This window comes from Dromiciops gliroides, chromosome 6, assembly GCF_019393635.1.
Source record: "Dromiciops gliroides isolate mDroGli1 chromosome 6, mDroGli1.pri, whole genome shotgun sequence".
Lineage (NCBI taxonomy): Eukaryota > Metazoa > Chordata > Mammalia > Microbiotheria > Microbiotheriidae > Dromiciops > Dromiciops gliroides.
This window is the reverse complement of record NC_057866.1, coordinates 91490236-91512602: the sequence shown is the minus strand read 5'-3', so window position 1 is coordinate 91512602 and position 22367 is coordinate 91490236. Positions and strand designations below refer to the sequence as shown.

The 22367-nt window shown below is 36.3% G+C and overlaps 1 protein-coding gene across 2 annotated transcripts in view; it reads left to right on the top strand.

Moving 5' to 3' along the window:
- Positions 1 to 22367, top strand: part of ACOX3 (acyl-CoA oxidase 3, pristanoyl) — an 85234-nt gene that overhangs the window by 47990 nt on the left and 14877 nt on the right. For both annotated transcript variants that reach the window (XM_043972939.1, XM_043972940.1), the window contains 4 exons: positions 431 to 551; positions 9443 to 9565; positions 11835 to 11948; positions 20915 to 21030. In XM_043972939.1, coding sequence (XP_043828874.1) covers positions 431 to 551; positions 9443 to 9565; positions 11835 to 11948; positions 20915 to 21030 — 474 coding nt within the window. The remainder of the gene's footprint in view (positions 1 to 430; positions 552 to 9442; positions 9566 to 11834; positions 11949 to 20914; positions 21031 to 22367) is intronic.

The window sequence follows — 22367 nt, the reverse complement described above, 5'->3', positions numbered from 1 at the left end:
TGTAATCTGACTTATTAATCATTCCCATTCCCTTAATTATAAATGATAGAAACATATTAGATTAATGCCAATGATAATCACAATAATATAATCTCATATATAGAGAACACTCTAAGATTTTCAAAATTTATAATGACCTCATAAGATAGGAAATGGAAATATTATCATCTTTTTTTCATTTGGGGAAACAAACTCAAAAAATTATCAAAAAAGTTATTTGCTGTTAGTCACATAGATTAGTGTCAGAACAAGTACTTGACCCTGGGTTTTCTTTCTGATTCTAAATTCTGCTATACCCTGTAAATAATTTGATATTCCATTAATTTCCTTTATATAATTTTGAAATATACTTGTTTGATGAGTCTCCTCTGGAATATTATTTGGCATTTTAAAGTTTTAAAAACCTTTTATTTAATCACTCCCTTTTAAGGCTGAACTTGGACGTGAAATTCATGCATTGGCATCTGCTGGCAAACCTCTAGCATCCTGGACTGCCCAGCAAGGAGCTCAGGAATGTCGAGAAGCTTGTGGAGGACATGGCTATTTGGCCAGTAAGTGTAGGCCTTAGCCCTACCGTTTAACTTTGGATGCCTAATGACCCTTTGCTCTAAACTGAAGATAATAAGGTATTACATAGAGAGGATCTGAGAAGCAAAGCCATAAAACATTTCAATAGAAACTCAAAATCCATTAATTTGAATTCTGAATACCTTTAACTCCTTGGTAATATTCACTGACAGGATTCTCTAAATAGGGAAAGAATGTGATACAGTCAAAAGATCAATGGCCTGTGAAAGTCAGGATTCCTGAGTGCTAATCCTGATTATACCTAATTTACTCACTCTCACTCTTTCTCTTTATTTATGTATGTATATATAGATATACACACATACATGCATATGTATATATATGTATGTGTATATATACAGATAGACGTGTGTATGAGAATATGACAGTGGACAGGTTACTTAATTCTACCACATATCAGCTTCCTCATCTGGAAAATGAGAGACTGGACTGTCAAAGATCTCTTACATGACAAATGTTCTGTGAGTTAAAGAATTGGTACAATTAGGAACATTCTTTAACTTAAAAAAAAAAAACGTTTTTAAAGACTCCATTTTGATGACTCAGACACTTATTTTTCTGGTAAACATTTTAGAAATGAAAATATGTGTTTCAGTTATTTCTGTCCTTCAAGTTTTGCTGGGTCAACTGCCTCTTATACCTTCCTCCACAAACCTTTCAAATGGTTAGAAAATGTCAAAGGATTCAGTGGTGAATCTCTACTCTTAAAGATACCCAAGTACTTTGAGAGTAACACAAAGCTCTCCTTCCTTTCTACCTAGTGTTGTTTTATAGCAAACAAATAATCCATATTTTTATAGATCTTGAAGTTTACCAGGCACTTCTCCTTATTTAATGCCTTTGTCTGTGTAACACAGTCATTACCCTAGAGAACAAACCCTTTCTGTGACAAAGGAAAGCAACTGAACAAACACCATCAGGTAAGGTAGACTGGTAGGCTGTCTTTCTGCTCTCCTTAATGCCATGACAAAGGAAATATATGTGCTATCTCTTCAGGACATTCACTGGTTTTTCCCTTTCTCTCAGCTCAGTTTTCTTTTGGCATTTAAAAAAAATTACCTCTTTGTAATGATTGTGCCAACATTTGCTGAATTGTGGCGAAAGCTAGGGAGTTCCAAAACATCTTCTGCTTCATTGCCTACACCAAAGACTTTGACTGTGTGGATCACAACAAAATGCAGCAGGTCCTTGAAGAGATGGGAGTACCAGATCATCTTACTTGTCTCCTGAGGAACCTATAGGCAGATATGTAGATCAAGAAACAAGAGTTAGAAGAGGTAGAGTCAAGATGGCAGATATAGATATAGATATAAATAGATAGAGATAGCTAGAAATGTATGTATACACACATATGTGTATATACACACACGTATATGTGTATATAGATAAAATTAAGGAATGAGATAGGAATGCACTTGGATAAAGAGAAAGGGAGAGGCAGAATGGGGGTAAATTATCTCACTTAAAAGAAGCAAGAAAAAGTTTATACAATGGAGGGGAAGATGGGGGAGTGAACCTTACTCTAATCAGAATTGGCTCAAAGAGGGAATAGCATACATACTCACTTGGGTATAGAAATCTTTCTTATCCTGAAGGAAAAGTAGGAAGGGAAAGGGATAAGAGGGGATGGGGTAGTGTTAGAAGGGAGGGCAAATTGGGAGAGGAGATAGTCAGAAGCAAAACATTTTTGGGGTGAGACAGGATGAAAGGAGAGAGAGTCTGAGTGCAGATTGAAGCATACTATTTTCACTTTTGTTGTTTTATGTTTTTTTTTTCTTTCTTGTGTTTTTCCCCCTTTTATTCTGATTCTTCTTTTACAACATGACTAATGTGGAAATATGTTTAATATGATTATATGTATATAACCAATATTATAGTGCTTGCTCTCTTGGGGAAGGAGGAAAGAAGGGAGTAAGGGAGAAAAATTCGGAACTCAAAATCTTACAAAAATGAACGTCAAAAACTATCTTTATAAGAAAAAACCCAGAAGGAGGAGCTACAAAGAGAAATTCCATTCACAATAACTGTAGACAACACCAAGGGAATGTTAATGTTTGTGATTTCTTTTGGAACATGGCTAATATGGAAATATGTTTTGTATGACTTCACATGTATAATTGAAATCAAATTGCTTGGCTTCTCAAGGAGCAGGTGAGGGATGGAAAGAAGAGAATTTGGAGTTCAAATTTTTAAAAAATATTTAAAACATTTCTTTACATGTAATTGAAAAGTATCTAACAAAATAAATATTTTTTTTTAAAAAAAGCAACAGTTAGAACTGAACATGGAAAAGCTGATTGGATTAAGATTGGAAAAGGAGTACAACAAGGTGGTATTTTGTCACCTTGCTCATTTAATTTATATGCAGAGTACATTATTCAGAATATCAGGCTTCGTGAATCAAAAGCTGGAATTAAGGTTACCAGGAGAAATATGAGCAGACTCAGATAAGCAGATGATGCCACCCTGATGGCAGGAAGTAAAGATGAATTAAGCCTTTTGATGAGGATTAAAGAGGAGAGTGTAAAAGCTGGCTTGAAGCTTAGCATTTAAAAAAACAAAAACAAAAACAGATCATGGAAACTGGTCCCATCACTTCCTGGCAAGTAGAGAGAGAAGAAATGGAGGCAGTGTCACATTGTATAGTCTCAGGCCCAAAGATCACTGCAGCCATGAAATTAAAAGATTCTTGCTCTTCGAAAGGAAAGCCAGAGCAAATCTGGACTAAAAAGTAGACAGCGCCCTGCCAAAAAAGGTCCACATAATCAAAGCTGTGGTTTTTCCAGTAGTAATGTATGGCTTTAAGGATTGGACTATAAGGAAAGCAGAGTGCTGCAGAGTAGACCCTTTAGCTGTGGAACTAGAGAAGACTTTGGAGAGTCCCTTGAACAGCAAGGAGATCCTATCGGGCAATATTTAAAGAAATTAATGTAGACTATTCATTGGAAGGAAAAATACTGAAGCTAAAGCTTAAATACTTTGGCCACACAGCAAGAAGACAGGACTCACTGGAAAAGACCCTGATGTTGGGAAAGATTGGAAGCAAAAGAACAAGGGGATGGCTGAGAAGGAGATGGGACAGACTTCAAGAGATAGTGGAGGGTAGAAGGGCCTGGTATGCTATCATCCCAAGGGTCATGAAGAGTCAGACAGACTGAATGACTGAACAACAGAAAAATGATTGTGTATATTCTCTTGGTTCTGTTTATTTTATGCTGCATCAGTTCATACAGACATCTTCATGTTAGTCTGAAACTCTCATATTAAACATTTATAATTGCACAATAACATTGCATCATATTCATCTAGCATAACTTTGGGTTTTTTTTCAGCCATTCCCTAAACTATGGTCATTTACTTTGTTTCCATTTCTTTGCTAAAGATATTTTCGTATATACGTCAGACATTTGCTTTTATTTTATATTTCCTTAAGGGTATAAACTTAATACTGGGATTGCCAAGTTAAAAGATATGGAGAGTATGGTCATTTTTCTTGCATAATTTCAAATTGAACTCCAGAACATTTCATACCTTTATCAACAATGCATCATTGTGCTTACCTTCTCACAGCCTCCTCAGCATTGATTATGCCCATCTTTTTTCTTCCTTGCTAATTTGCAAGGAGTGGGGTGAAACCTCAGGATTGTTTTAATTGGTATTTTTCCTACTATTGCTAGTTTGGAACATGTTTCATATAGTCACCTGTAGTTTACAGATCTTTTTTGGAAAAGTTTACATCTTTTGATCCTTTGGGAGGAATGATTTTCAGTATTATGCAATTTTGGTATTATCAATTCCCTATATATTTTGGATAGTAGGTTTTTCAGTGATATTTGATACAGATGTTTTCTCTATTCTGCCATTTTTATTCTAACTTTGTGGAAAAAACTTTGTAATTGTATGCAATCACAATAGTGGTTTTTTATCTTTTATGATCTCTTCTCTCCCCTGATTTGTTAAGAAATGTCCCGTTAGCCATGCTTGTGAAAATACCTGATTTCTTTCTTTTCTAACTTTCATTTTGAGCTTGCTGTAGCATATGGTGTAAGATATTGGCCTAACTCTACTTTTTGACAAACTGCTTTCCTGTTTTCTAAACTAAAAAGGAAGTCTTCTTCTAACCCCTACTGCTATAATTCAGTTCCTTGGGATTATCAGACACTGGCCTATTGTTTTTAATCACTTCAGTTTCTTGCTTATTTAATCTATTCCACTAGTTCTAAAGTAGTAACAAATAGTTTTGATAACTACTGCTTTGTAATATATTTTGAAATGTCCTAAAGCTATACCCATTCATTCATAGTTTTTCTTATCATTTCTCTTGAAATTTTAGACCTTTTGTTATTCTAATAAATATAGTTATGTTACCTATCCCTGCCAAAAAACCTCATCCTCTACATAATTTGATTTGCTTAGTACAGTCTATAAATTAATTTAAATAATGGTATCATTTTTATTATATCAGCAAGGCCTAATAAGAAACAGTAGATATCTCCAGTTACTTGTCTTCTAGTTCTGGGAAGAGCATTGTGTATATACACATATATATCTATTTGTCCATATCTATTTACATACATATATACACATACACACACACACACACACATATGTACTGAGGCCTAGCACAATTATTAGATGTCTATGCACCACGAGATGTGGTATGGTAACCTTTCCATAACATTTTCAGGTGTCATCATGGACACATAACTAAATTTGGCCTTGATCCAGACATATAGTGGTAAAAAGTGTTAGTAATGTCATAACTGTCTCAATTTTGTATTGCGTATGGATATGAGTATCCTCCAAAGGGGGGACTCCAATATGCTGTATATATCAAGTTTAAATTTGTTTTGTATATTTTGAAGAACTTTCGTTATTTAATTTGAACATTTTTGGACAATGCTATGCTAAAGATTAATGAAAACCCAGCAGTTCTAGAGACAACCAGAATCCAGAGACAGCCAGAATCCAGACCAGAGTCCAGTTCCCCTGATGACATCTCAACCCGCCTTTGAAGACAAGATTTTAAGGACTTTAAATGAACATTTTTGTTTTTTGTTTTTCCTTCTGTTACTGTATACATCATCTGTAATATGTATTTTCCCTTTCCTATGTTGTTATTAGTATATTGTTTATTAGCATTGGTTATGATATTCTGTTATTTTTAAATTTATTTATTGTTTATTATTTATTGTTCCATCAAGGAAGCACCCTGTGTTTCTGATGAAACAAAGGGGGGAATATAAAGGATTAATTGTTATTTGAGGTTTTTATGACCCCAGGTTTTGGCTAGAATTTAAAAAAAAAAAAACCTTGGCATGCACACTGGCCTCTGAGGCTCTGCAAATGGCATGGTGCTCCACCCACTGGTTGTAGCCATCGCCATGGTGCTGGCACCTCACGTCATTACCACTTGCCAACACCTACATGGGCCTGGCAAAATTATAATGATTGGAAGCCCAGTGAGGGCAGTCATGTGACTGTCAGAGCAGCCAGCCAATTGGCTGGGGGCTGTGTTCGGTCAGCCTGAGGTCTGCTGGGAAGTCACCATTGTAGCTTGAAGCTGGAAGGTGACAGGATGCTGCTGTGTGTTCTCAGCTGATTCCTGGGTGGTAGTGTTGTTTAGGTTGTATAATTTTCCTTTCCCCATTTTATTTCCTTTCCTTTGATCCTATTGATCCTGTTTGTGGTTAGTTTTTTTTTTTTTTTAAAGTTCGTTCTTGTTAAATAAATCCTGCTCTGTTTTGAGGGAGGCTGTCTCCTTCCTTGCCCTGATATTGCGGTGAGCCGCTTAGCTAACACTCCCCAATTAAAAATTGGTCCCCACAGTATATATACAAATGTGTATATATACATATCCATATCTATTGATAGCTATAGCTATAGCTATCTATTTCCTTGCAAGGATTATATTTAAATTTTTGAAGCAGTATTTGTCCATGACATTAATGAAGCTTTCTTTCCCTTTTTGTCTCTCCCTTGTTTGTGAATCAGGACCATATTTGTCCCCAAAATAGGTTTTAGTGGAATACTTTCTATTTTGGGGGATTTAAAAAAATACAAACATTAATTAAAAAAATTTGGTCGGATTAATTTATAAAATTCATCTAGCCTTTAGGGGTTGTTTTGGCAATTAATTTATGGCTTCATTTCTTTTTTTTTGACATTGAGTTATTTAAGATCTGTATTTCTTGTTTTGTGACCTTGAGAATTTTATATTTTGTAGGTAATCATCAATTTTGTTTGAATTTTCATTTTTTCTATAATACAGTTTCACATAGTGATAGTTTCTGATAATTATTTTTCTTCTCTATTGTGAATTTACCATGTTAATTTTTTCTTTTTTTTCTTTTTTCTTTTTTTTTTTTTTTTTAGTGAGGCAATTGGGGTTAAGTGACTTGCCCAGGGTCACACAGCTAGTAAGTGTTAAGTGTCTGAGGCCGGATTTGAACTCAGGTACTCCTGACTCCAGGGCCGGTGCTCTATCCACTGCACCACCTAGCTGACCCCTAATTTTTTATTTTTTTTAATTTAAATTTCCTCTTCTTGACAAGATTGGTAAATGGTTTATCAGGTTTGTTAGTCTCCTCAAAAACAACAGCAGCAACAACAATAGTTCTTAATGTTTGGGGTTTTTTAAAAATCAGTTCTATAACCTTTTTATGTTCAAATTTCCCTATTTCTCCTCTAATTTTCAAGATTTCTTTTCTCCCCTTTTTAGGGTTCATAATTTGTTTATTCTCTATTCTTTTAAAGTTCAATTTAAATTATTTATTTTTTCTTTTTCAATTTTCTTCTTTTTTTTTTAGAGATATATCTTTTTCTATGAGGTCCACTTTAGTTGCATCCCAAACATCTGGACATATTGTTTCATTATTACTATCACCTATAATTATCAATTGTTTTATCATTTATTCTTAAAAACCCAGTCATTATTTAGGATGTTATTTTTTAGACTCTGTGTCTATATCTTCTTTCCTCCTTTCATTACTATCTTTATTTTTTATGGTCTGTAAAAGATATATTTATTATGTCTGCCTATTAACATTTGTTTGTGATTCCTCTATACCCTAGTGCATAATTGGTTTTTGTAATGATACTTTGAGATCCTAAGAAATGTGCACATTTATTTTTCCCAATCAGGAGTTACCATTGATCAGTCCAATCTAGTTCATCCAACAATTATATTCATTCTGGATTTTCTTTCTTTCTTTCTTTCTTTCTTTCTTTCTTTCTTTCTTTCTTTCTTTCTTTCTTTCTTTCTTTCTTTCTTTCAGCCTTCTATTGGACTTATCTAGGTCTGAAAGACAAATATTAAATTACTTTACTATTATTGCATTACTGTTGTGTCTTTTTGTAGTTCACCTTGCTTTTTTTTTTAAGAACTTAACCACTATGCTTTTGTGTGCATAAACTTTACATTTTTTTTCATTGCTTAGTTTACCTTTAAGAATAATGTAGTGGTGGGGGCGGGGGACGGCTAGGTGGCACAGTGGATAAATCACTGGCCTTGGATTCAGGAGTACCTGAGTTCAAATCCAGCCTCAGACACTTGACACTTACTACCTGTGTGACCTTGGGCAAATCACTTAACCCTCATTGCCCACCACCCCCCCCAATAAAAAAAAACGAATAATGTAGTGGGGCCAGCTAGGTGGCACAGTGGATAAAGCACCAACCCGGGATTCAGGAGGACCTAAGTTCAGATCTGGCCTCAGACACTTGACACTTAATACCTGTGTGACCCTGGGCAAGTCACTTAACCCCCATTGCCCCACAAAAAAAAAAAGAATAATGTAGTGTGCTTCTTTGTCTCCACTATCAATTTTTATTATTGTATTGTAAGACTATGGTGCCAACTTTTGCATTTTTAAAATTACCCAAAGCAGGGGTTCTTAATTTATTTTTGTTTTACAAACTCTTTGGAGGTCTTGCAAAGCCTGTGGACTCTGAAGAATTAATAGTTTATATGGATAAAATAAAATACATAGGATTAAAAGGAAACTATGCTGAATAGAGTTATCAGAATTTTTTTAAAGAAATAAATAATACATAATAGATTTTGTTCTATCCCTTCCTTTTCTCTGTATGCCTATATGTTTAAAATTTTTGTTTGTATCAAATTTGGGGGTTCTGTTCCCTTAACTATGCCTGTATTCTTTTTAATTGTATTGGAAAGTTTAATCCATTACATTTATTGTTGGAATTATATTTGTATTGTCTTCTCTTAACTATTTATTATACTATATCTATTTCTATGTCTATATAATATTTATTTACTTACAATTTACTCTCTTAAAAGCCAGCATTTAATCTCTTCCATTTGTTTTGCTTCTACAAATCTGAAACCAGTCTTCTGTCCCTAGATCTCCCTTTCTCCCATTAATTTACCCAATCCTAAATTCCTTCTGTTAGAATTTTTTTATTCTCTATCTTTTTAATTTGCTTAATCCCATACTTTCCAATCCCAGATAAGGTTCAGATCCTAATCCTCCCTTGTTCTCTCTACCTCATCCATTTTTCTATATCACTGATATTATTTGGTTTATAATATCCCTTTAAAAGCTATTCTATTTTCCTTCCACTCCATTTCTTATTTCTTATCCATCCTAGGAATCTATGGAATCTCTTCCCAGGAGTGCTATCTTTCAATGAAAATACTAGGTACTTCTGTTAGGTGAGAGGCTGAAATGGATAATTTCTTATTACTTCTTCCATCTTTAACATTCTATAATTCACTAGTTATACTGAAATTAGAATTTTGGGTCATTGAATTATCAGTTATAATCATCTTTATTGTACTACATATCCGATATGTGTCATAAGCCTTCAAAACTGATTCGTTTGATTGCAGTGAATCGTTTGGGTGATATAAGAAACGACAATGATCCGAACTGTACCTATGAAGGAGACAACAATGTCCTGCTTCAGCAGACCAGCAACTATTTACTGAACTACATTACAGACAGACATCAAGGTCAGTCTTCTGAAGGGATAGCATATTGTGGAGTATCTTATTTAAAGCAGAGTTATTAATCTTGTAGATAGAGTGTATAAGAGCAAGTTTTCCTTATTTGTTCTCTTAAAATGTGCCTTACATTTGAGAGAAGAGAATTTATATATTTAAAACAGTGATTTTCAAAGTGTGGTCTGTAGACTCCTGGGATTCCCTAAGTTCAACCTATGTTTGTCATGATTCTAAGTGGGGAAGCTAGGTGGTACAGTGGATAGAGCACTGGCCCTGGAATCAGGAGGACCTGGGTTCAAATATAGCTATGTGACCTAGGCTATGTCACTTTGCCCTGCTGGCTTCAAAAGAAAAAAAGATAATGATGTTTGTCTAATAAAATATTCTTCCCTTTTCCAACTACATATCTGTGTGAGCTTAGATTTTCTTCAGCTGTTTCAATCAAAACAATGTATTACAGTCGACTGCAAGAACAAATACAAGAATATAGCTATCTTTTATTAAGTCAGATACATAAAATAACTCATATGGGGGTTTTTGGTTTTGTTTTGGAAAGCATAATTTATTTTAAATAAAATAATACTATTTTTATTAACATGTAATGGGCTCATTGTTACTTTAAAATGAATTAATAAATAAATATTTTTCCATTGTATCAGTTTTAATTTCTAAGTTAAGTATTGACAGCTATTATCAGTGATGTGCTATTAAGTGTTTAATAACTGGCTTTCCGAAAAACAACACACTTCTAAGTTTAATCTGCAGTATTAACATTTTCTCCATTACTTTTTTTTTTTTTTTTTTGGTGAGGCAATTGGGGTTAAGTAACTTGCCTAGGGTCACACAGCCAGTAAGTGTTAAGTGTCTGAGGTCGGATTTGAATTCAGATCCTCCTGACTCCAGGGCCGGTGCTCTATCCACTGTGCCACCTAGCTGCCCCTCTCCATTACTTTTTTTTAAAAATTTCTTTCTTTCTTTCTTTCTTTCTTTCTTTTTTTTTTTTCTGTGAGGCAATTGGGGTTAAGTGACTTGCCCAGGGTCACACAGCTAGTGTTAAGTGTCTGTGGCCGGATTTGAACTCAGGTACTCCTGACTCCAGGGCTGGTGCTCTATCCACTGTGCCACCTAGCTGCCCCTCCATTACTTTTTAAAGTCTAGACAATCAACAAAACATTAAACAAAGGCCAGCTTTATAGTGTTTGCTGATATCCAAGGCATCAATGTTCTCACTGAAAATTTAATACTCGGCTCTCATGAGGCAGTATGAGATGGCTCTAGCACTCTACTTACTGGATGTAACTCACATAAGTCAGAGCTTTGAGGGATTCTCCGTAATTTTTAAAAGTGTAAGGAGTTCTGGGACCAAAAGGTTTGAGAACCTTTGCTTTAAAGGGGTTAGAGGCAATAGGATGCTATGAAATGTTCTCCCAGTCAGGGAAAAAGAGAAGCTGCTCATGAGGACTGGTGGACAGCATGTGTTTCTAGGAGCACTAACAAGTATGAGGACACCAGCCTCTCTTCCACCCTAAAGCTGCCTGCCTGGAAGCAGCCCCTAAAAGCAGGAAAAGGCCACCTTTGGGCTGGTATTCCCTCCACTGGCACCAGCCTGGGTCTCTTGAGTGAAGTATGTTGATGAATTTGAGGAAGAGAGCCAGGCAGAGCCTCCACATGGCCTGGCAGTGCATCCTGGGAATCTGGCGATATGGGCTGCCTTTCACATTGCCCTGTCTTCTATCAGTGCCTGGAGAAAGGCTTGTGATTTGTGTGATGCTGTAAATTGCTCAGGCACAGAATATATCAACAGGTAAGGAGGCAGTTATGGCTGTGTCACAAGGTCAATGAGAGTACCTTCTGAGCCAGCCTCTCTTCCTTCCCTTGAATATACCTCAGGGTACATGTCTAATGTCTTAGGGCCTTGCAGGTCAGTGGCTGCTGAATGCTGATAAGGAAAGAGCACTAGACTGGGAGCTAAGAGACCTGGGTTCCAGTCCCACCATTGCTGCTAAGTAGTTCAGACAAACTGCCTAGCCTCTTTGTGCCTCAGTTTCTCCGTCCAGAGAGTCAAGGATCAGATTAGATGACCTTTGAGATCCCTTCTAATTCTAAAATTCTATGGCTACATGCTTTAGCAGGATTTTAAATGACTTCTCAGATGATAATTCTGAATGGATATTTAGTTCAGAAAAAGCACAGCTTATCAAAGTCAAGATATTCAGTCAGACTATATAGTCTTACTTTTGTGTTCATTCTTTCAATAAATATATTTAATATTTATCAGATAAAACTCGTATCGAAAGTCCCCTGGAATCTGTAAATTTTCTTGAAGATTTTAAAGATATTCTCAGCCAGAAATTTATGATATCCCGAGTTGAAGATTGCATGGATTCTTCAGGTAACTATTTCCTCTTATTTGTAAGTGAATGTATTACTGCTCTCTTATATTTTATTTTAATTATATCTTATAATTTATCTTATGTTGTCATAATCACAAAATTCACTGTGCATTTTAAATACCAAGAAAATAATTGCAGATAACTTAATTTAGGGCATTATGCAGAACACAGGGTTTCATTTCATGAAAATTTTGTGTTTTAATGAAAAAAAGTGCTGGCCTTAGGTTCAGAAGAGCTGGCTTAGAATTTTGTCTCAGAGTCTAACAAACTGTACAGCCCTGCATGTCCCATAAGCTCTCTGAAGCTCAGTTTCTTCCTTTGTAAAAGGAATTTATTTACCATCTGTCCCATGGAACCATTGGAAGAAAAGCACTTTGAAAATTGCTATACAACTAGAAATTACTATTATTCACGTGTCATAGGAATTCCAGCTAAGCCAGTGGTGAACTACCTGACAAGTCCAGATTGTTTTAAAACTGAAGACATTAGAATAGTACAGAACAAAATATACTTTATTTGGACACAATTTCCCTTTGCTAACAATAATCTTAACTTCTTGGCCAAATGACTTCCTAAAAGTTACCTGGGTCTCTCTGAGTGAGCAATTTTAACTCCCCAGGGTGTTCAGGTAACCTGCTCTTCTAGTCATCTTTGCTATATAATTGAGGGACCACTAAGGATTTGGGGTTTTATCCTAAGGAGTTTGGTCTTTATTCTGTTAACTGTGGTGTTCTGTTGAAAGGTTTGAAGAGAATTGACTTGATAAATCAGGAAGAGGAGTTTGGTGGCATATCTAGGATAGATTGGAGAAGCAAGATCAGCTGAAGCTAATGAGGAAGTTTACATGGTGTGAAACTATTTTTGAGATATATTAATGTGTCCTGGGCATTACAGGAGAATACAACACTTTCTCTCAACTTTCCTCTGTTCTTTCCTCTTATGTCTAATGCACATGCCAAAGATGCTACACACACAGCAACCTTTGCCTCTTATGAAAGGCAAATGGGGCAGCTAGGTGGTGCAGTGGATAGAACACTGGCCCTGGAGTCAGGAGTACCTGAGTTCAAATCCAGCCTTAGACACTTAACACTTACTAGCTGTGTGACCCTGGGCAAGTCACTTAACCCCAATTGCCTCACTCAAAAAAAAAAAAAAGCGAATAAAGTGAAATAAAGCTAGACTGGAGGGCCTAGGATTGAATGGTTGAAGCAATAAAGCTACCCATTGTTATCAGTTCATTGACTAACATTCATTGATTTGTGGTATTCTCCTTGGCACCTGGAAGAGTATGCAGTAGATAAACCAGACACCAATTGTCCGTGCTGAAGGTTTGCACAGACTCAGTCATGCAGAGCTGTGCAGAACTGACAGTGAAACATCTACGAGAAGATAAGTATGCTCAGAAAGTAGGAAAACTTGGGGTACTTTTTTTAAAAAAAGAACTTTTTAAAAATTTGACACAATCTTTAAAAACCCCAAACATGATATTCCAAACAATGTTCATTTTAAGAAAATGTTAAAATAGGAGATTATGGAATTTATTTGCACCTCAGAGTTGTGAGGAGAATTGGATTTCCACCATGCAGAAAGAATTGTTTTATTGATACACCTTTTCTACAGACTATTATAGAATTGTCTCAGTTTTCTTGGCAATTCAGATTGGACTTGGAGTCAATATCAATCTGGATTTAAATGCTATTTACAAACCTTATTTTTTGTGAGTCTGGTAAAGTCACATAGCCTCACTAAGCCTCAGTTTTTTCCTCTGTTAAATGGTTGCAATAACATTTGTACTACCTGCTTCATAGGGTACTTGTGAGGAAAAGGGCTTCATAAAACTTAAAGTACTACATCTATATGACTAATACCATTGGCATATCCATGTTTTGTCTATTTATAAAGAGAAGTGTGTTATTATTACTATTATTTTTATCTTTTTTCACAAAGTGCTAATAAATCTATGGAAACTCAACACTTACTAGAAAATATTAAGATGTATAAATTAACCAATGTTTCCATCAATGCTAGATATATGGTAGTGTTTGGGGGGAAACAGGGTTAAGTGACTTACCCAGGGTCACATGGCTAGTAAATGTCTGAGGCTGAATTTGAACTCAGTCCTCCTGACTCCAAGGCCTCCAGGGTAATCTTATAAAACAATGGGAATTTTTGTGAAACAGTTAGTAATATCCACATTCTTTTAAAAGAACTGTGACCTATTGTAACATTTAGATCTTCATTAATTTGATAGTTCATAATACAAATAAGCATTGGTATGCTGTCATCCCCCAAATTCAGCAAACAAAGCCTTTTAAGCATTGTATATCTACTAAATAAGTTGGAAGCATCTGTTTGTCCTGTGAGTTACCCTCATTTAGTAAAAATGTTTCTCAGGGAAACATTTCAAGTAAAACTCATTTTGTAAAAATTGCTGTTGAAAAAAAAGGCACCATCTCTCTGGATAGAGTTGGAAAGGAAGTTAACATACTGAGCCAAAACCTTGGCCTCAAATGATTTTGATCATTTAACCCTGAATCTCTGCGCTGACTAAACAAGTTTTGTCTCATCTGGATTTATAGTAAAAATCATACTTCAGTGTAGAACCATGATGGTCCACGGGAACTGCATGACCCCAAACGTTCCATAATTAAAGTCAGTCTGTTTGTTAGATTAAAAAATTGATCAAACTTGATGGACCCAATCTACCAAGGGATAAATATTTGTTTTAGGGGAAGCATGTTTAACCTGTCTGTTTTATTCATTAGTTTAATATTTATTGCATTGAAAACATAATTTACTTCATAGATTCTACGTGAAAGAATTTTGTTTACTTTCTAAAAGTGAGTCATATATTCCCCTTTTGTATTTGGGTCCTAGACTACTCACTGCTGCCAAGGTTCATTCTCATAACCTATCAATATTCTCTCAGTGATGGTATATCCCTATGAATCATAGACCCCCATGATCTCATAAATATCAGAATTGTAGATGACACAAAGTACAATAGAAAGATGAATAGTGGGTATACTGTAAGTAGACCATAATACATTACTAATGACAACTTTCCTGGAATAAAAGATATCACCAAAGACCTATATGACCTCTTTTTGTACCCCTAGCATTTAATATTGTGCCTGGCACATAGTAGGTGCTTAATATGAAATGAATTGTATGACCTGTAAAGGGAATAGGTAAAGTTGAATAAGCCACTGGCATCTCCTAGATATTAAAAGAACTAGAGAAAGTTCTCTAATGTCTTGGGTGATCTTTAATTGAGATTACCATAAGATCATAGCGTTCCAAAGTTTTAAGACCCTGAAAAGGTCATCTAGTCCAGTTCCCATTGGAGTTCACTGGTTCCTGAGGGAAGTGATTCCAATTTCTACATGTTAGGAAATTCTTTATTCTATTATGCCAAATTCTGCCTCCCTGTTACTTTTAACTATTGGTCCTAGTTCTGCTTCCTAGAGCCAAGCAAAATAAATCTGCTCAGTCCTCCACAAGCCAGTACTGGAAGTATCTGAAGATTGCAATCATCACCCCTGCCCTATTCCCCAAAAGTCTTTTCTAATCCAGACAAAATATTCCAAATTTCTTTAACTCTTCCTTATATGACATGGATTTTAGTTTTGTACTCATCCTGAATATATGCTAGCTTGTCGATGAATAATTTACAATCTTGTTTGAGACAAGTAGTGATAAAATCAAGAAAGTTTTATGAAGTAATTAGCTTAAGGCATTTTTCCTGTGTTTTAGAACAAATCTTCCAAAACTCTTGCAATTGACATGTCGTTCCAGGTGATTGATTGTTTTCATTTCAGCCATTATTTTTCTTTATTTCATTTCATCCTGTAATTAAGGTACACTGGCAGTCAGTATCAGCTGATGCTTTCAGCTATGTGGGCACAAGGTAGCCAGAGAAGCACTTGGCTCACAATGGTCCTTGAGCAAAAAGAGCATTAACTCATGGCTTGCCTGTGCAGCCATATGTGTTCTTCCAAATGTTTTTCTTTCTGTTGTTGTTGTTATTTCTTGCTAGACAATGAGGGTTAAGTGACTTGCCCAGGGTCACACAGCTAGTAAGTGTCAAGTGTCTGAGGCTGGATTTGAACTCAGATCCTCCTGAATCCAGGGCCGGTGCTTTATCCACTGCTCCACCTAGCTGCCCCCCAAATGTTTTTCAAACCAGCTCACTTAATTGGATGATGTACTTAGTAGGAACTCTCGGCATTCTGCATTTATGCTTCCCTGTTGTACCCTAAGTGAAATGAGTGACATCCAGAGAAAGACCATGTGTTCATGGGCTAGAGCTGAAAGGGACTGCACATTGTTCAATCCAGACCCCTTATTTTACACATGAAGAAACTGGGTGCTAGAGAGGTGAAGTGACCCCCTGTCATTTGAAAGACCCATTTCTGCTGTAGTATCCTGGGCTCCTTCCCTACTGCTTCTCACTCGAAGCTCCTTCTCTGCATTTTTGTTATACTCCTTAACCAGATCATGTGTCTTCTTTCTCCCCCAAACTATTCTTAGTCATTCACACTACTGCATATAACTACTACATGTGTTGTAATCTAGAAAACTTTCATAAGAGAGTTAAGATAAAGCTTTTGCCAGCAAATTTACTCTCACTGCTAGAGAATGGGATAACTCATTATATTTGAATATGTCTATATTTGTGTTTTTCACAATTTCAGGATGAAAATAGCAAATTGGAATAGCTTCCTCAAAACTAATGTGAATTTCAGTTCATTTCCACCTAAAAATATTTATTAAGTGCCTACTATGTACAAGGTCCTATAGAGATCATTGGGGAAACAAAGATTTCCACAAGTGAGACAAAACACAGACCCAGACAAGCATACAAGGTAGAATGGAATAAGAGCAAAAGAGAATCCAAAAGATTGTATGAAAATTGGAAGAGTAGGACATTATTTTTAGTTTGTGGTTTGGGGATTGGGTAGAGGCTTCACAAAAATTTGAACCACTGGACATCTTCAATCAGGGAACACATTCTAGGCCTGGAGGAAAAACTTCCCAGATTCATAGAAGCAGAGGAAGATTGATTAATGTCAAGACATAGCTAGTAGTTGAATAAAAAAATAAGGCTAGAATTAAAGTTTAGAATCAGACTGTGGAGGGTATTAAATGAAAGGTTAAAGAGTCTGTGTTTATCCTATAAACAAAAGGGGGCCATGTTGGGGTTTTTTCTTGTTATTTTGGGTTTTTTTTTGGTGAGGCAATTGGGGTTGACTTGCCCAGGGTCACACAGCTAGTAAGTGACAAATGTCTGAGATCAGATTTGAACTCAGGTCCTCCTGAATCCAGGGCCAGTGCTCTATCCACTGTGCCACCTAGCTGCCCCCCACTGTGGGTTTTTAATTAGGGTCTGATTCATCTACTAGGAAAATAATTGGTCAGCCAGCGAACGATGGTTTAAAGTATAGGAACCAGAGACAAGAGTGACTGTTGTTGTGGTAGCCTAGGTGAGAGGTGATGAAGGCCTCAGCTAAAATTATAAAAGTATGGGACGAATGTGGTACAGAGAAGTTCAAGAAGTTTTGTCTTGGTAGAATACATGGGGCTTGGAAGTTGATGAAATAAGGGTTGAGGGAGAAGAGAGTCAGATGTGAATCCACATTTTTATGCCAAAATGACTTGGAGAATCTAGAGAAATAAGAACTTTGGGTGAATAGACAAGTTTTGGGGGCAAAGATGATGAGTTCAGTTTTGAACCTACAGTTTGAAGTTGTGGTAAGGTATCTAGGTGGAGATTATAGTGCATGGTTGGAAATGTATTACTCAGGCTTGGGAGAGAGTAGGACTGGATATTAGATTTAGGAATCATCTGCAAAGAAGTGATAATTGAAGTCATAGGAATTAATGAAATCACCAAGTGCACATATAGACAGACAAGAAGACTAAGGACAAAACCTTGGTGAAGGGCAATCACATTTAGGGTTTGAGGTAAAAATGATGAACTATTGGAGACTGAGGAGTAAACAGACATGAAATTGGAGAGCCAGGGGAGAGCAGTGTCATTGAAACTGAGGGAGGAGAAATTATCAAGAAGGAGGGGGTTGTCAACAGAGTCAAATGATATAGAAAGGTCAAGGAGGATGAAGACTGGGAAAAGGCCATTGGAAGGATAAAGCAAAGCTCATGGCAGCATTAATGTTAGAGACTTTAAGGTAAATATTATCGTATGATTTGCTTTGAAAATTCAAATAATTCTGACCATTGGAAAATTCTTTCCTCGAGGAAGTTGGATTTGAGTAAGATTATTTTCCATTTCAATTCAATTAGCATTTTTAAAATACCTACTATTCGTAAAACCACTGTACTCATAGACGGGCGGGTGAGGGGCAGTAATGAAAGACTAAAAAAGTACATAACTCCTGTCCTCAAGGAGTTTAAAGTCTTAGTAAGAGGACACATACACAAATAACCATATTACCATTACATACATATATGTACATACACATAAAACTGTATGTTTTCATATATGTGTATATGTACATACACATACATACATGTATACATACGAGAAAAGTCAGAGTGGCATAAAGACTTCAAGCCTCACATGACCTCAGAGTTGGTAGAGACTTCAGGGGTCATCTACTGCAACCCATACCTGAACAAAAATCCCATCAACTGTATCCCCAGTGAGTGGCCATCCAACTTATGCTTTGGGAAGGGAAGGGAAGAAAAAGATAGACACACACACACACACACACACGTTACTGAATAACAAATAAATGATTCTCCTCTTCTGTAAAATGAAGGTGTTGGAATAGATTCTTTTTTCCCAGCTCTAATATTCTACAATTCTGTATTTTCCATTTTAAGATTTCTGGGACAGTACTTGAGAAACAGCACATGTTGTGGTAAGGAAATGGAACAGTCCCACAGTTAGTGGGTCATTGTGCAGCTGTTACCTCTGATTTGTTGAAAAAAGGAATTAGCAAAAAAACAGTTTTGTGCCTTCGGCATATTCCTTAAAATTCATTGCTGCATAAATGTTGGAAAATGTTACCATCCTCATGATGCCAATCTTTTGTTCATTTTTGTAAGAACTGACCATCAGAGGAAGAATTTAAGACAACGAAACATAAAAGGATATAAAAATAAATTTGTGGAAATATCAGTCAATATGAATGTTCCACAAATTACTACCATGAAAGAAATATAGCAGGTTTTAAAAAAAATGTTCTAATAATAAACGTTCTACTAAATTGGTAAAACTGAATTAGTTCAAAATGAATTTTACTTAAAAGGATTTGGAATCTTTATTTCTGTGATGAGAATATAAGGAATTCTAGAGTAGCTCTTTGAAAGTAAACATGCCTTTAAAAAGCTACTTAGCATGTGATGATCTCTTAAATCTAAAGCCCTTTCTCTTTTTCCCTTTTGACCTCTTAGCCACATTTGATATGGGTGGCCACCTTCTCTCAGACCTCTCTTCTCTGGGTTGTTGTGATATTGTTCTTTATTAGCTCATCTTAGTCTTTGCTGGATTGTTTATATTTGTGTATGTAACACTACAAGTGTTCCCCAAAGCTCTACCCTGGGTCCTTTTCTTCCTTTTTCTACACCCAAAGACTTTATCACTTCCCATGAGTTTAACTAGCATCTTTCTGTAGATGACTCATAGATCTATATGTCCAGCCCTAATCTGTCTCCCCAGCTCCAGGCAGAAACCTACTGGACATTTTTAACTCTGTGTCCCATAGGCATCTGAAACTCACTATGTCCAAAACAGAAGTTGTTTTCTTACTTGCCCTCCCCCATCCCACCATTATCATTCCAGTAACCTAGGTTTGTAATCGTGCTATTATTCTCGATTTCTCATTCACCATGATATCCAATCAGTTGCACATATACCCAGTTTCTCCAGTCATTTCTCAAACTCTTATCACCTCTCGTTCAGATTATTGTAGTAGACTATTAATTGATCTCTCAGATTTAGGTCTTTTCTCATTCCAATCTATCCTCCACACAGTTTTCAAAGCAATTTTCCTGAAGTTCAGGCTTAGCCATGCTATTCCCTTACTCATTAATTAACAGTGGTTCAGTTACCTTTGGCATCCAATATAAAACGCCTCTGACATTTACAGATCTTTACATTCCGGCCCCTTCCCTACCTGTCTATCCTTATTACATATTCCATGCAGTTACTCTATAGTCAAGCCAAACTAGACTCACAACACTGTCACTTAGCTCAGTACATTTGCATTGGCTGTCCCCCCACTCCTGTAATGGGAATGAGGTAATTCTTCATCTCTACCTCTGGGAGACCCTGGTTTCCTTCAAGACTCAGCTGAATCTCCATCTTCTGTCTTTCCTGGTTCTTCTAGATGCTGTTACCTCTCCTACCCTCTCCCCACTAAGGTTACCTTGTATTTGTTTTTATAAATGCTCATATTTGTCACATGTTGTTTTTTCAAATTAAAATGTGATCTCCTTGAGGACAGGGACTGTCTTTTTACCTTTGTATAATAGAACCTAGAACAGTGCCTAGCACATAGTAGGTACTTAATAATGCTTGTTGACTGATAGATCAGCATCATCTACAGTACTCCTTTTGGTAAAAAATACCATTCAGCCCTTCAGGCATCAGAGAAGCAGCATGACGTGTTAAACAGAACACTGGCCTCAGTATCAAAAAACCTGGGGTATGATCCTGTCCCCTTCTCCTGCAAGCTCTCCAAACTTGGATAAGTCATCTAAGTTCTCTATGCTCAGTATTCTCATCTGCAAAATGAGGGTGCTCATGCATGCACAATCAACCCCCACAGGATTGTTGGGAAGATCCAACAAGATAATATCTGTACAGTATTTAGTGACCACGAAGTGCCACATCCCATGAGCTTCTGTTAATTACCTGTTTTTAGTAAGTGCTTGCTAATGGCTGAACCTCTTAAGTTCCAGGCATGTGACAGCTGTCATTTCTTTTGTTTTTAAGTTTCTCTGGCAGCCTACAAGTGGTTGGTTTGTTATCTGCTACGAGAGAGTTATGAAAAATTAAATCAGGAAAGAAAATCTGGAAGTGATGATTTTGAAGCAAGAAACAACTGCCAGGTACTAATCTAGTAACTTTTTCAGCTTTGGGTTCCCTTTTTTCGAGTTTCTTAGCTGCTTATGCCTCCTACTAACATAACTTTAAGTTGACATGATGTACTAAGTGTTTTCATTATTTTCTGTTGTAGGGAAAGCTTCCTGTGTGAGTCTTAAGTCCTGCAGTTTGTTGGAGGGAATTGACAGTTTGTAGTCATGTGGTTAAAGCACTGATCTGGGAAGCAGGAAATCTGTCTTCATTTCCCAGATCTGCTACTGACTCATCATGTATTAAGTGGCTTATTTGAGGTCACACATCCTCACTGTTTGTTTTTCTTTTATAAAGTGAGGATGTAGTCAAATCCTGTCTGCACTGATAGAGGAGAAAATGTGGTGTGAATCCTTCAAAAATAGCTTACTATGGTTTAGTTCGTGATTTTCTACTTGGGGCTGGAGATTTCTTGAATTCTGAGAATTCATAACACAAAAACTTGGTTGTAAAGTATCTGTGACACAAATTTATTTCACTATAATTAAATGTGCTCTCTGTACACAATAATGTATGCATATACACAGATACATACTCTTCTAGGAAGAATGATGTATGACTACATAGTTATAATTAACCATACTGTAATCATGGTGTGCCCTGCATCTATAGTAATGCATTTATATATGTAGTTTTATATCCACACATATAAATGATGCATATATACACACATATTATGTATATAATCACCCTTTCTATCCTAGACAATCTTTGTGCCTTTTGGTAACCTCGTTATGATTTAAGCAAATCTATTTATATTCCAGGGGGCAGCTAGGAGGAGCAGTGGATAGAGCTTGGAATCAGAAAGACTCATATTTTATGAGTTCAATCCAGCCTCAGACACTTACTAGCTGTGTGACCCTAGGCAAATCCCTTCACCCTGTTGGGCCTGCTCAGTTTCCTCATCCGTAAAATGAGCTGGAGAAGGAAATGGCAAACCACTCCAGTATCTTTGCCAAGAAAACCCCAAATGGGGTCATGGAGAGTTGGACATGACTGAAATGACTCAACAACAACAACAACAAACAAACAACCTACATTCTCAAACACTTCATATAATTCTTCACTTTAGCTAAAACCTCATTTTCCTCTGAGGCTATCACATCCTTGGCAATCCTCTGTCCTTCAGACTACTCTTCCCATGTCCCTCCAAATTACAAGGTCATGAAGAAGGGTCAAGGGTTAATTAAACCTTTGCCAGCTTTGACTCCTCCCATATGCGGTCATTTGGCAAATCCTATGATTTCTACTTATGTCATCTCACATCTTTTTCCTTTTATCTATTCTTGCTGCCATAACGCTAATTGAAAAT